Below are 14,802 nucleotides of genomic sequence, written 5' to 3'. Positions count from 1 at the left end.
GTCTCTCTGGTTATTGCCTTTTCTATTGCAATATAATGTATAAGTTTGTTCCTATGGCTGCTGTCTTCTTCTGTTAAATCTTTTGTATTTTTACAATGGAGTTCTTCCCATTTTTTCAGATTGGTTATTGTCGGTACATATTTAGGGAGTCTGTTATAAATGGGTTTCTTACTAAACTATTATTACTATTATAAGGTCTGTTTCCACTGATTTGCAATATCTGAGTGGATGGTCTTGCATAAGAGAGTGATAATTTTATATCTTTCTTTGTTCATGCCCCAGATTTTCTTGTAATTGGCTGAAACTCTGTAGAATGATGTTCATTAGTCATAGTGTTAAGACTGTTAGGTCTGCTTTTATAAGTGAGTTTGGTCTGCAGTTTGCTAGTGCTCTCTTTGTCTTAGATGTTTTAATTATTCTGGTTTCATAAAGAAAATTTGAAAGCTTTCTGCTTCTTGTCTCTGGTTGGTTTATATGACGTGGGAATGGGCCTTTTCTTGAATATGGTATATAAGGCCTCGCTCCCAGTGCTCTCTCAGTCCACAGCCATTTGGAGAGTGAATTCTCTGACACTCTTTACATTTCTTCCATGTTTATTTGTCCATGTATTTCTTTAAAATATCTGCAGGTCCCTGGCATTTTGACTCTGTTCCTGTGGATAAGAACACTTGTTCTGAAGTTCCAGAAAGGATCCTATTCCCAAACAGGTGATTTACATACCCAAGGGTGTCCTGTGGCCTCTGAGAGGTGGGGCTGCTGTCATCTAGGGGACTGGAGTTCTCTCTGGAATTGGATGCCACAGAGCAGGCTTGGGCTCCCTGCCCGCCCCTCTGTCCCACACAGGCCTGCTGGCTTTTGAGGGCCCTGCTCTTGTCAGGGCAGTCCCTCTTAGCTAGTTGCTGGGTAAACTCGACTGTGTTCTCTTGTCCCAGCTGTCTCACCAGCTCTCCAGAGCCTGGATGCTTGCCCTTTCTTTCCCCTGCCCAGCAGGGTGTTATCTAGTGTCCTGTCTGTCATCGAGGAGGGCAGGGCAGGCAGGGCGGGAGTGGCAGGGTCTCCAGGGTCTCCGAATGGAGGTGCATCTCTGTGGTTGGTGCTGAAGCTCCAGAGGACGATGCAGAGAGAGTGGGAGGGCAGTTTACACGGGGCGGAGCGGAGCCTACCACTGTCTGGAGAGAGTCCCCTGCATTCATGCCCAAATGATGAAGGCTACTTTGAGACTGAATAATTGAAACACCTTTTGTTTTCTCTTTAGACATTAAAAAAAAAATTCTTTTTAACTTACTGGTTTTTCCTTTTAAAACAAAAAAGAATTTTTGCTGCATGTGGTTTTGTTCTTCTCTGGAAGTAAAGCCAGAAGTACAAAACTGTCAGGTAAGTTAATTCACCCAAACCTAGATTTCTTTCCTGTATTGCCTACTTTCTTGCTCCAGTTGTGGCTGACCACTAATAACAAGGCTACATAATAGAAACCACATGCAACTAAAATGGTTTAGGTGAAGGGAAACGTATAGCCTTAGTTGGTTACGTTAGAACAAAAGGAAAATGGAAAATCAGCTTTTATACTGGGTCTAAAAAGTTTTCTTAAGAAGGGAGGGGGCAGATACTAAAATAAAGACAAGTAAGGAAATAAATGATACAGAGGATTATCAAAGTAGAAAGCTGGTTCTGTGGAGGCAAGCTAGATATTTGACAAGATTGATAAAAGCAGGAGGATGTGCAGGGGTGTGAAGAAGCCTGATGGTCACTTGATCACATTCTCACCATTGATGTGAGTAACAGGTGTTTATCACCTGTGTAGGGTTTCTGCGGGTTCACTGGTACATCATTCAACCTTCCCGCTCTGTGCTAGGCAGCGCTGTAAGAGCTCCACACATACCGCACAGTGCTTCCCATGCCTGTGTGTCAGGAATACTGGCAAGGGGCTGGTAGAGAAGTGGGCAGGTGAGGGTAAGTGAAACGCCAGGGTGTTCTTTTGGAAACCGTGCCGCAGAGCTTAAGCCAGAAACCGCACTGTGCTTGTGCAGGCCTGTAGTAAGAATGCATGCCTGTGTCTAAAACCAATTTTAAAATGGGTTTGCCTACATTGTCTTCAACCTGCTCTATCAGTGTTGATACCTGACTCTTCCAGTGACGGAAAAGCTCGTCTCTCATCCCTTTACCAGAGTTTACAGTGGGGGCATAGGCACGTGAGCTCAAATATTTAAGACTAAATGCAGCAAGTGCTTGGAACACTAGTAGAGGAAGTGAGTCTCGGGAAGGCTCCCAGAGGACGTGGTGTTAGCACGAGCCGAAGGCTGGGCTGTGGGGCAGACGCTCCTCAGAAGGGTGGGCACTGCTGACTCAGGGGTCCTGAGCTTTCCTGCAAACTCAGATGCTGTCCAGCCACTCTGGCCAATAGAACTTTCCCCCACGAGGGAGATGTTCCATGTTGTGCAGTAGGATACCCACTGGCGCTTGGAATGTAGCTGGTGTGGCAGAGGAGCTGAACTTTTAATTTCATTGAATTTTAACTTAACAGCAGCACGGGTTCAGGGAAATTATTAGGAGCACTTGCAATCGCATTACCCAGAGCTGAGCACTTGTAACATTTTGATGTGGTCTTCTACCTTTCACGTGTTGTATGCTGTTTTAACAACCATGTTAGGGGAAGAAATGCTCAGAAATGGCAGGATTGAGCCCCTCACGACCCCCTTTCCGTTTTTGCTAAGAAAAAATACCGACATCCCATTTTAGTAATGGCCAGCACCTTGGGCATCCCCATGTGCTGTATGCTGGGTGGTTAGGCCTTTTAGGTGTATTGGCTTATTTAAGCCTCACAGTTCTAGAAGGGGTGTAGGTCTGTTGCTCCCATTTTGAAGATAAGGGGACAGACTGCAGGACATGGGCTGTGTGGCCCAGGGTCACAGAACCAGTTAGTAGCAGAGCTCACTCCTCACACGGGTGTGTGTGGTGCTTTAACGCCTGCCTGTGCATGTGTCTGTGTGTTGGGGTTTGATGCCTCTCTTCTGCCCTTGGCCTGTTCACAAAGCACTGTTGGTGCCCTTGTCGGGCAGCCCCACACTGCTGCCTGGTCCTCGACTTCTGGGACATGTGTATGTCTCCTTACGATCTGCAGGTCCCTGAGTACTGACTGTCCCAGGCTGCCGCGTCTTTCCTGTTGACTCATGTTGGGTTCCTCCAGTGAAAATTTTCCTTAGAGAGATGCTGCCTCCAAAGTACTTGTCTGCCACCAAACCCAAGAGGTCTCGGGCCCCAAATCTGTGTGAGCTAGACAGTGACTTGCCTCAGGAGCCGGATGCCGCCATAGGAGAAGCCGCCACTGACCCTGAATTCTTTCATCAGAGGTTTCGGAACTTCCTCTACGTGGAATGTGTCGGGCCTCGGAAGACCCTGCTCCAACTCCGAAACCTCTGCCTCGACTGGCTGCAGCCGGAGACTCGCACCAAGGAGGAGATCATCGAGCTCTTGGTCCTTGAGCAGTACCTGACCATCCTTCCAGAGAAGATCAAGCCCTGGGTGCGTGCGAAAAAGCCAGAGAACTGCGAGAAGCTCGTTACTCTGCTGGAAAATTACAAGGAGATGTACGAACCGGAAGGTGAGCGGCAGAGGAAGGCGGAGCTCCCTGGGGTGCCCCACGCAGCGCCCCCGATGTTCTAGGCCGATCGTCCTCTTCGCGGGGAGTGGGGGACGGCCCTGCCATAGGACGTAGGTGGCCTCCCGGCCTTTCTGCCCACAACGTGCCAGTTGCACCTCCCTCCCCAGCTGTGACAGCCTAATGAGAGCCGGTGCCCCGTGTCCCCGCAGAGCAGAATCCCTCCTGGTCAGGATGCGAGAGGGAAGGAGACCGTGGGCCTCTGATTGGAAGGGAGCCTGCACACACCGCGCCCTGGCCCAGGCTCCCCTCTGTGGAAGCGGGGCAGGGGCAGGGGGCACCCCAGCAGGTTGTACCTGGTGCTGCCATCGGGAGGGTCACAGCCTCGATCCTGCCCAGCAGGGGCGGAAGGGCGGGGCGAGAGGGTCTGACCACTGCAACAAGAGGCCGGGGCCACCCGGGGCGGGGGGGCTACTTAGAGGGGACCGGCGAGCACGGATGAGACCTTGAGTCGTGTGTGGTGCCCTCTCAGACGACAGCAGCAGTGACGCCCACAGCGAAGGCAGCGTGAGCCGGAAGGCAGCAGCATCCCCGCCGCCACACTCAGCCCGCTGCAGTGAGTAGCCCGGTCACCGCGCCCTCCAGGCTACGCAGGACTTCCCTGGGGCAGGGCTGCTGCTCAGAGGTCTGAGGGGGAAGGAGATCAAGTGAGGATGGAAGGAGTCGTTCTTACGTCGAAGCAGACACGTGTGTGGAGTGAAATACAACTGTTTCTCTTAATGATGAGAGAAAATGTTTAAAGCTATGTGAATTTTGCAGTAGGCTGTTTCAGGTTGTGTCCACAGCCTCCCAGGAGGGGCAGAGTTCATCACCCCTTTGCCTCCAAAGCTGTTTTATTTGTTAAAGGTTCTTCGGTGAACTTTTTGAAGGAGCGTTGCTTTTGGGGCAGGTGGGTGTTTCATTTCTTTGGGGTAAAGTTACTTGCACATTAAGACTGACCGGGGTAAGCGAGGCGGTGGAGGGTCTGAAGTCTGTCCTCCCGAACGTGGACCTGACCACGTGGGAGTTGGGAGACCAGGAGAACCTGAAGGGGGAACCAGCTCCTCAGCTCAGCATTGGCCCTGACTGAGACCAGGCCCACCTAGGCGAGGCCCCCAGAAACAGTGGTCTGGGGCCCGGGTGTCGGGTTGCACTTGGGACCCCGGTTCGGGATCCGTCTCCTAGCATCCCTTCCAGAGGGGTATGTGCACGTGAAGTGAGCGCACTCGTGTCAGGGCACGTGGTCAGCTCCTGAAATGTCTGCTTCCTCAGGTGACCGGGACTGGGACCGGGACTGGGACCGAGACTGGGACCAAGACTGGGAGCGAGCCCGCGAGCGGGAGCGCCGGAGGGGCAGAGGCAGGGGCCTGGAGTCTCGGGCCCGCTGGCCGTACGCCCGGAGCCCCAGGAGCAGTAGGTCCTCCTCCGACTGCTCCCCAGTGCGCGTGCCAGGTTGACTGTGCCTTGTTCCCTCATGACGCCTGTTGTCTTCCAGGGTTTCATCAGCGGGATCTTTCCCTTCCTCTGATGGAGAAAGTGGCTTTTGCAAAGGAAAGAGAGCACAAACGTCGGGACTCTGTGATGGATTACGAGACGAAATCGCAGGTATGCTTAGGTCTCCACTCATTCTGGGGAGGCTGTCTTCATTTCATGGCAGAGCTGCCTTTCTTTCCTGAGAGGCTGAGTTATCTGCCCGCTAGAATCCTACCTGGGTTGGGGAGAGCCCCAGCGACTCCCCAGGAGCCTGTCCTGTCCCCAAGGGTGACTGGTGGCTGGGGAACTGCTGCCTGTTTTCTGGTTCATCCACGGGGTCAGAGGAGCGCTTTTCCGCTCAGCGTTTGTGTCACGTGGTGGGTCGTCCGCAGCAGCTGTTCCTCCTGGGCCAGGGAAGCCCATCGACCCTGCAGGTGTTTCTGGTCCTCAGTAGGGAGGCAGGAAAGTTGCACATCCACAGAGCAGACTTACGGGGAGAGCAGAAGGCCCCGGGGCCAGGAAGAGCTGGGTCTGGAGCCTGGCTCTGCCACCTGCTAGCTGTGCAGCCTCAGACCATTAACGAAGCCGAGCCTCGGTTTCCTCATCTGTGATGTGGGCGGGCTGTTGTGAGGAATGGGTGAGCGTCACACGGAGATACAAAGGGCGCAGTGTGATGCCTGGCACGAGGGAGGCGCTGTGGGCATCGCTGGCTGTGGGTGCAGGGAAGATGGGCCTTGAGAGAGAGGGTCACGTGTGACACGGCAGCGTGGAGGAGGGTGCGGGGCCCGTGGCCCTGGGTGCATGGTGGTGACCTGGCGGGACCCGTCCTGGGAGCCTCCTGTCTTGTAACAGGAGGGTGTTCAGCAAGCATGCGGGGAGTCTCTGTAGAGGGAGATAGTGTGCCTGACGCTGGCTGTCCAGCTCGCTCTTGAGCCAGTGTAGCGGACTGTCACAGGGACAGGAGCAGCTGGCCACGTGCCCCCTGGGGCGGGGGATCCCAGGTGTTCAGGAGAGCCCGGCGCAAGCCCCGGAGCGGCACCAGATGAAAGCCAGAGTGGGTGGAATGCAAGGGCAGAGGTGCAGTCTGTCCCCAGTGCCCCGAGATGCGGTAACGGTGCTCCCTGTGGCGGTTTGAAAGGTGGGGTCAGGTGACAGAGGGCTCTGAATTCTACCCCGAAAACTCTTGTCATTTGTCCTGTGTCCTGGAGGCAAGCCAGAACGCACAGGTGTGTGAGAAGGAGGGGGATGGCATCCCGTTACTGAAAGCAGAGCTTCTGAGGCAGCAGTACCGATGGGGGAGGGGATGTGGAAGGGAGGGAGGGGATGTGGAGGGTGGGCAGGGTCGGAGGTGACCCCCGGTGCTCCAGATGTGCATTATGACCTTGTCCCAGGGAGAGGCCCCTATGTGTGGGACACACTTAGTTTGTCACTAATTTTGGTTTCTTATTTGGAGAAACCAAATTGACCAAATTTTAGGAATCCAGATAAAAACATTAAATCGTAGAAACTTTGAAGAAGAAACCTCTTTAGTGTGCATTTGCCCCCACGAAGTGATGAATGTCAGTGGTTTCCAGTTAACTGCTCTGTGAGCCTGGGACCAAGCGTTCACTCATCTTCAGGGAAAACAGGAACTGCGGGTGTCCTTATTTGGGGGTGTGAAAGTACTCTTATGAAATGAAGGTGATAGCAGATTGGCAGTGGGATTGTGTCTTATTTTGCTTTTCAAATGCCCATCCTCGCTACTGGAAAGCATTGGTCCCCTGTGTGTGGTCCAGAGGTCTGGGAGCCACTGGTTCCTCCTACCTTGGTGTCATAGAAATAACAAACAAAGTTCTCATCTTCCTTCAGCATGCATTGTTTGTGTGTGTAGGTCATGTGAGGATGCAGCAGTGTGGGTGCTGTTCTCTGGACAGCATCTGTCACAGGGAACGCGGCGGCGGCTTGTGCCACCTTAGATCCGTGGTTGATCACAGATACGAAGAGAACAACTGCTTAGGGCTACCCACTTGAATAGGTCAACTTAATTTAAGTCAAAGCAGCATTTTTCTTTCCAAGCAACAACGTAGTCCAAAATTTAACATACATTACATTTATGTTACTCAGATTAGGCAAACGGAGAGAAATATATGAAAAAATGCCCCTTCCCTTTTGCCATTGCCCTTTGGGGTCTGTTAGCACCAGGGATGGTGCCCTTCTGGCACCCTCAGCCCCCCGGGTTTTTGACCTCATCTGCTCTCTGGCAGCCCGCAAGTTAGGAATTCTGGTTCCCTCCCTCTCCCACCACAAATACATCTGTGCTCCCAGCGGGCTTCTCCTGCTTTGCAATAATCCAGGGCTGAGGCCTTAGGATGGAGGCACTATCACCCCCCGAGCACAGCGGGGTGCCCACTCTGGGGAGCCGCCCTCTGACAGGAGGAGATGGGCTCCCACCAGAAAGGGTGTAGTCTAGCTTTCTGGCCGGTGGTGGTACCAGCCAATTTTGCAGTGAGTGCTTCCTGATCTTTTGTAGTGTGTTGTCCTAAAAATCGTAAGGCCTGGCCTAGTAAGAGTTTTCATTTTTGAAGTTCTGCTTAGTTTTGGTGGTGGCTTTTTGCTTTTTAATCACTGCACGTTGGCAGTTGTATTACAAATGAGGTTTTCCTCTTAAACCCCAGTGCCTGTTTATTTTTTTCAGTAGGCGATGCACCTGATTGTGTCTTTTTTTTTTTTGCATTTGTGCATGGCTGTCATATCTGTGCCACTTTCCAGAACTGTAGCAAATTTAATATCAAAATATCTTTACATAATAGTTCAGTAGTGAAAACAATTTACATTTCCTTTACACGATTTTTCTCCATGCTTAAACAACAAATCACATTGCAGGACATCCACTCCCACAGTGCTACAGGGCAGGCCGATGCCCTTCTCTCCACTTCACAGATGAAGGACCTGAGGTTTGGAAAGACGTCTGCTCCCAGGGTTGCTTGGTCGTAAACGGTGCATAAGCTCCTCTGACCCTGGAGTATTCTCTGGCCCCACAGCCTGCAGGCTTCCCACGGCTCCACCTCGCTCCTTAAGTCTGTCTCCAGGATCCCTGGGACTACGACTCCCCGAAACTAGTGACGTTCTAGTGCAGCAGTGAGAACAGATCCTGTGAGGTCCTGTGCAGGAGGCTGTCCCGCGTGATGTGGGGACTCCTAAGATGCTTTGCAGGGGACAGTGCATCAAAGCAGAAAAGGCAGCTGGGAGAGGAAGGTGCTCTGTGCTTAAGGTTACCCCCGGGTTCTTCGGAACTTGTCCATACCCAGAAGGGCCCACAGAGTAGCCACAGTGTACGGCGGAGGTGGACACAGGACACAGCGGGCCTGGGGATGGAAGCTGGTCACTCTGCTGACCAGGCGTCTGGAAACGCTGTGTGCAGTTGACACTGAGCCTGTTGAAGCCTCCCACTGCCCCCCCCCACCCCTGTCCGGGCCAGAGTCCCACCACCACTTACCACCCCACCCACGGCCTCTGCAGTCTTTGCTCACCGTCTCAGCCCACCCTGAGCTGTCCCCCCGCTAAAGCCGCTTAGCGCTGACTCTCTGCACCCCACTTTGTTGTTTACTCTTCTCTGATTGTTTCTCTCCGAACAAATGATAAGCTGCATGAGGGCAAGGAATATGTGTCCTATGTCTTTGGGAGCTTCCTCAGAGTGTAGCACCAAGGTAGGTGCCAAGTAGGTCCCTGGTAGAACCTAACTTGGATCATTTGGAACCCCAAGTGGTGTGAGCACTTGCTGCACACCGTGTGCGCATGTGTGTGTGTGGCTCCCATGCCGCCAGCGTTGTCCTGTCCTTGTCGCCCGCGGGAGTGGACTCCACTGAGGAGAGGTGTGCATTTGCTGTTGCAGGATGCGGTGTCGTACCAGGATGTGGTGGCCCTCACTGAGGACCGGAAGCCCCAGAACCCGGTTCAGGACAACATGGAGAACTACCGGAAGCTGCTCTCGCTGGGTGAGCGCTGCGCTCCTGGCCTGGCCCCTCAGGCTGCTGCACGGAGTCAGGGTCCGCAGTGTGTGTGGACTCGAGGGGTCAGAGGCCCTCAAGCGGCTCCCAGCAGAGGCATAAACGATGAGGCTGTGTTTTACGAATCCTCTGGCTTTGGGGGAAGAATGTATAGTGTGGGGTCAGGGAGCCCAGGAGACAACTCTTGCCCCCAAGAGTGCTGACCCTGGAAACTTAAATACTCATTTCAGATGGGGTCCCAAGTTCCAGTTTGGATTCCCCTGGAAGACATCTGGCTCAGGTCCTAGTAGGCGGTTGGTTCTGCAGGAGTGTTGTGTGGGCAGTGGAGCCTTGAGGAGCTCCCGTGTTTGGAGACCAGGTGGGGAAAACAGGCATGAGTAGGAGGAGAGCCAGGAAGCCCAGTGAAAGGATGTCAGGACTGAGGAGGTGGTTACGAGAAGGGGAAGACTGAAAAGAATGCACTAAATTTAGAAGGCACTCGGAGGTCTTTGTACAAACTTCTAGGTGGAGTCAGGAGAATTAACTAAAATTCAGACCAGCAGAGGCTAAGGAATGAATAATAAGGAAATGAGACTGCAGACAGAAGATATGGTAGGGCTTGGATATGGGCCCCTTCACACTTTGTGGCTGAGAGAAAGACAGACATCATTTATGGTGATGAGTCTTGGTCCCCAACTCGAGTGTGAGATGTTGTGTTCTTCCTGTGGACAGGGGTTCAGCTTGCCGAGGACGACGGCCACTCGCACATGACCCAGGGCCACTCGTCACGGTCAAAGAGAAGTGCCTACCCGAGCACCAGCCGAGGTGAGCACGCAAGGCCCTGCGGAGTGGCGCTTGCACCAGTGAGATGGGAGCCGTCCGTACACACTGATACATGATGATACACAATTGATGCACAAAAATACAAGCATTTTACAGTTTATCTTCACACCACCATCACGGAGGTCCCAGTGTTACTTTGCACAAGTACAGGGACGAGGGAACACTTACATTTGGGATTTCTTTTCAGGTCTGAAAACTATGCCTGAAACCAAAAAGTCAGCCCATCGGCGGGGGATCTGTGAAGATGAATCTTCCCACGGGGTGATAATGGAAAAGTTCATCAAGGACGTTTCGCGCAACTCCAAATCGGGAAGGGCAAGGGAACCTAGCGATCGGCTGCAGAGGTTCCCCAGGAGGCCAGACAGTGACTGGAAGGAAGTTCCATTCAACAAGAGGGAGTCAGTGATTCAGGAGAGGGGCCATGAAGGGAATGCCTTTGGGGGAGGAGGCTTTAATTTGAACTCAAACCTTGTTTCCAGAAAGAGAGTTCTTGAGAGAAAAAGGCGCTATCATTTTGACACAGACGGGAAGGGCTCCATGCACGGTCGGAGAGGTGGTGCAAGGAAGCGGCCCTTTGAGCGCGGCGAGGTGAGGAAGGCCGCGAGCGGGAGCAGCCTTAGTGCGCCGCCCGTCCCCCAGTCGCAGCCCTTCGACTTTGGGGCGACGCCCTATGTGTGTGATGAGTGCGGGAGGTCCTTCAGCGTGATTTCGGGGTTTGTAGAGCATCAGATCACACACACCAGGGAGAATCTGTACGAGTACGGCGAGTCCTTTCTTCATAGTGTGGCCGTCAGTGAGGTTCAGAAAAGGCAGGCCGGAGGGAAACGCTTTGAATGTAAGGAGTGTGGGGAACCCTTCAATAAGAGCGCTGCCCTGGCCGAGCATCGGAAAATTCATGCTAGAGATTGCCTTGCGGGGTGTAAAGACGAGGAGTACGAGGAGCCCTTCATGCCCAGCCCAACCTTCAGGGAGCTCCAGAAGATATACGGGAAGGACAAATTCTATGAATGCAGGGTGTGCAAGGAAACCTTCCTTCATAGTTCTGCCCTGATCGAGCACCAGAAAACCCATGGCCGAGATGACAAAGGTAGTGAGCGTGGGGAAGCCTTCAAACCCAGCCCAGCGCTTAACGAGCTTCAGAATATGTATGGGAAAGAGAAAATGTACGAGTGCAAGGTGTGCGGGGAGACCTTTCATCACAGCGCATCCCTGAAAGAGCACCACAAGATCCACACCCGAGGAAACCCATTTGAAAACAAGGGCAAAGTGTGTGAGGAAACCTTCATTCCTGGTCAGTCCCTTAAAAGACGCCAGAAAACCTACCCAACAGAGAAGGCCTACGACTTCAAAGATGGTGGGGATGCCTTTAGGCAAAACTCAGACCTCATCGAGCATCAGAAAATTCATTCTCGGAAGAACCTCTTTGAAGGCCGGGGGTACGAGAAGTCTGTCATTCACAGTGTGTCCTTCCCCGAATCTCAGAAGAGTCACACTATAACAAGGCCACCTGAGGACGAGGAAGACGAGAAGGCATTCACTGTCAGCTCCAATCCTGATGACAGCCGGGAAGCCCTGTCCTATGAGAGGGGCCCTTATGAGAGGTCTTTCATTCACAGCTCAGCCTTCCCTGGGGCTCAGAAAAGTCACAGCAAACCGAGAGTGATAGCAGAGGCGACCGTTCAGAGCTCGGGTGCCACCGAACATTGGAAAGTCCACGCTGGGGAGAGTACCTCTGAAAGAAAGGGATATGAGAGGTCCGTCATCCACAGCCTAGCTGCTTTCAGGCCTCCCCGTGGTCACGGTGGAAATGAGCTCCTTGGCTGTGACGAGCAGCGGGAGTCCTCCGCTTACCTCTTAGACCCTTGTGGCCAGCCGCAGAAGACCCCTGCCCAAGGGAGCCCCTATGCAGGGGGTAAGAACGACATCTTCAAGGGCTCTGTTGTGCACGGTGCGTCCCACACCGCACCTCGGGACAGTCCCGCTGGGGAGGGCCCCGGTGGGTGGAAGGAGGACGGGGAACCGTGTGTCCCCAAGTCAGACGTGCGCGAGCATCAGAAGGCTCGTGCCAAGAGGAAGAACGTCGAGCGCAGGATTCCTGAGACCTCTGTAAGCCGTCCCCTGCGCTTTGGTGAGCCTCAGGCATTTCGCCCGAGGGAGAAGGTTTACGAATGTCCAGAGTGTGAAGAGTCCTTTGTCCATAGCTCCGACCTCACTGAGCATCAGAAGATTCACGATAGAAAGAAGCCCTCTGGAAGTGAAAACTACATAAGATCTGTCATTCGCAGCTTAGCCTCCACGGACCCTCAGACCAGTTATGCAGGCCAGTCAGCACAGATGAGTTATGCTGAAGAGCCAGCTCAGACCAGTTACGTGGACCAGTCAGTGCAGACAGCTTATGCAGGACCACCATCTCAGACCAGTTATGCTGAACCGCATGCTCAGACCAGTTATGCTGAGCCACCATCTCAGACCAGTTACTCTGAACCACCAGCTCAAACCAGTTTTGCTGAACCACCAGCTCAGACCAGTTACCCTGACCCACCAGCTCAGACCAGTTACACTGAACCACCAGCTCAGACCAGTTACCCTGACCCACCAGCTCAGACCAGTTACGCTGACCCACCAGCTCAGACCAGTTATGCTGACCCACCAGCTCAGACCAGTTACGCTGAACCACCAGCTCAGACCAGTTACGCTGAACCACCAGCTCAGACCAGTTACCCTGAACCACCAGCTCAGACCAGTTACGCTGAACCACCAGCTCAGACCAGTTATGCTGAACAGCCAGTCCGCAATGAATGTAAGGAGTGTGGGGAGTGTTTTGCCACTGTTGAAGACCTTGGCATACATCAGAAAATCTATGCCCGAGAGAAATTCCATGGTGGGGAGCTGTTTGGAGACTCTGTGATTCAGGGTGTGGGCCTTGATGGACCTCGAAAGGAAGAGCCTCGGCAGGAAGGGCCAGACGAGCCGGATGAGCCTGAAGACACCATCTATGGGTGTAAGGACTGCGGGCTGGGCTTTGTGGATCGCACAGACCTCAAGGACCATCAGAAGGTTCACGGCAGAGAGTACCTCATCGACAGCCGCGAGTACGCGCATTCTGTGATGCACACCCATTCTGTCAGTGAGTATCAGAAAGATTACATTGGAGAGCAGCTCTATGAGTGCCCGGCATGTGGGGAATCTTTCGTTCATAGCTCATTCCTTTTCGAGCATCAGAAAATCCATGAGCAAGACCAGTTTTACGGCCACAGGAGGTATGATGAGCCCTTTATGCAGCCCTTGGTCATTAGCCCACAGCGGCCTCGGGCCCCACAGAAGAGTCCTCCTGCTGGGACGTCCCTGCAATGCCAAGTATGCGGACGAGACTTCATCCACGGCTCTGTCCTTAACGAACACATGAGAGTCCACCCTGGAGACAGCCTGCTGGAGCAGGGCCAGGGAAGCACAGACGTGGTCAGCCCAGGCTCGGCCCCCACAGACCTTCAGAGAGACCAGGCCAAGGACAAGCACTATGAGTGTGCGACCTGTGGAGAGTCCTTCCCCAGCCAGGCAGACCTCCAGGAACACATGAGGATTCACGAGAAGGACAAGCCCTACGACTATGGGGCCACCTTCGTCCACACCTCCTTCCTCACCGAGCCCCCCAAGAGAGATTCACCCTTCTATGAGTGCAAGGACTGTGGCAAGTCCTTCATCCACAACACAGTCCTCACGAAGCATCAGAAGCTGCACCTCGAGGAAGAGGAAGCAGCAGCAGCCGCCCAGGAAGTTGAAGCCAACGTCCTCGTTCCAAGGGAAGTTCTGCGGATCCAGGGATCAAATGTGGAGGCCGCGGAGCCGGAGGTGGAGGCTGCCGAGCCGGAGGTGGAGGCTGCCGAGCCCAACGTGGAGGCCGCCGAACCCAACGGAGAGGCCGAGGGGCCGGAGGGGGAGGCCGCTGAGCCCAACGGGGAGGCAGAACAGCCCAACGGGGAGGCAGAACAGCCCAACGGGGATGCTGATGAACCGGATGGGGCAGGGATCGAAGACCCAGAGGAAAGAGCCGAAGAGCCAGAGGGAGACGCGGATGAGCCAGACGGTGCAGGGATCGAGGACCCAGAAGAGGAAGGTGACGACCAGGAGATCCAAGTGGAAGAGCCCTACTACGACTGCAGGGAGTGTGGCGAGACCTTCACCTCCAACTCGGCCTACGGTGAGCACCTGAAAACCCATGCCAGGGTGCTAATATTTGAGCCTGGAAGCGTCTACGGGGAAAGCTCCCACTACACCGAGCACGCCAGCACCAGCAGCAGTGACAGCGGCAGGGCTGATGACAAGTACTTCAAGTGTGACGTCTGTGGGCAGGTCTTCACCGACCGCCTGGCCCTGGCCCGGCACCAGAACACCCACACCGGCTGAGGACTCGGGCGTCAAGGTTGGAAAACCTTCACTAGGACTGGACCCTTACTAAACTACAGAGAATTGGAACCAACCCACGATGATGTCGGAAGGAGGCTTCCCTTGGCGTATACACACCTGACTTTGAACATCAGACAACTCAGCCTGGAAGGAAACTGAAGGTGGAGACTCCTTCGGACTTAGCTGTTCCCCATCAAACATCGGCGTATGCATGTGGGAAAGCCATAGCACACATCTTACCTTCCACCCGAGTAATTGCATTGACAGAAAGGTGGAGGGGTTTTCAAGGCTACAGAAATCGCCCACATCTGTAAATGACACTCCTGGAACCTATATATATATGAGTGTTTCCTGAGATTGTATATAAAATAGCAAATCATAGCAAACAGTACTCATATTTGGACTTAATATGGTATCCAGTTACAGTTCACTTGCAGAGGTACCTTCCTTACCTGGTACTCTGATTTTTTTTTTTTTTTTTTT

At 53.4% G+C, this 14,802-nt stretch overlaps 1 protein-coding gene across 1 annotated transcript; it reads left to right on the top strand.

Moving 5' to 3' along the window:
- Window positions 1-3,204: 3,204 nt before the first annotated feature.
- Window positions 3,205-14,319, top strand: PEG3 (paternally expressed 3). The gene is made up of 8 exons (XM_007457465.1): window positions 3,205-3,598; window positions 4,128-4,211; window positions 4,940-5,047; window positions 5,130-5,239; window positions 8,979-9,081; window positions 9,805-9,897; window positions 10,103-12,235; window positions 12,677-14,319. The coding sequence occupies exons 1-8, from the start codon at window positions 3,205-3,207 to the stop codon at window positions 14,317-14,319; spliced, it is 4,668 nt and encodes a 1,555-aa protein (XP_007457527.1).
- Window positions 14,320-14,802: the final 483 nt, after the last annotated feature.

Source organism: Lipotes vexillifer, unplaced genomic scaffold (genome assembly GCF_000442215.2).
Source record: "Lipotes vexillifer unplaced genomic scaffold, Lipotes_vexillifer_v1.1 scaffold995, whole genome shotgun sequence".
Classification (NCBI taxonomy): Eukaryota; Metazoa; Chordata; class Mammalia; order Artiodactyla; family Lipotidae; genus Lipotes; species Lipotes vexillifer.
This window is presented reverse-complemented; position numbering and strand designations above follow the sequence as displayed.

What these genes read in the sequence shown, in the direction of transcription:
- PEG3 (XM_007457465.1), top strand. Translation starts at nt 3,205, where the DNA reads ATGCTGCCTCCAAAGTACTTGTCTGCCACCAAACCCAAGAGGTCTCGG. An exon ending in GCCACACTCAGCCCGCTGCA is followed by an intron (nt 4,212 to 4,939) that starts GTGAGTAGCCCG and finishes ACTGGGACCGAG; the next exon opens with ACTGGGACCAAGACTGGGAG. An exon ending in CCGGAAGCTGCTCTCGCTGG is followed by an intron (nt 9,082 to 9,804) that starts GTGAGCGCTGCG and finishes TCCTGTGGACAG; the next exon opens with GGGTTCAGCTTGCCGAGGAC.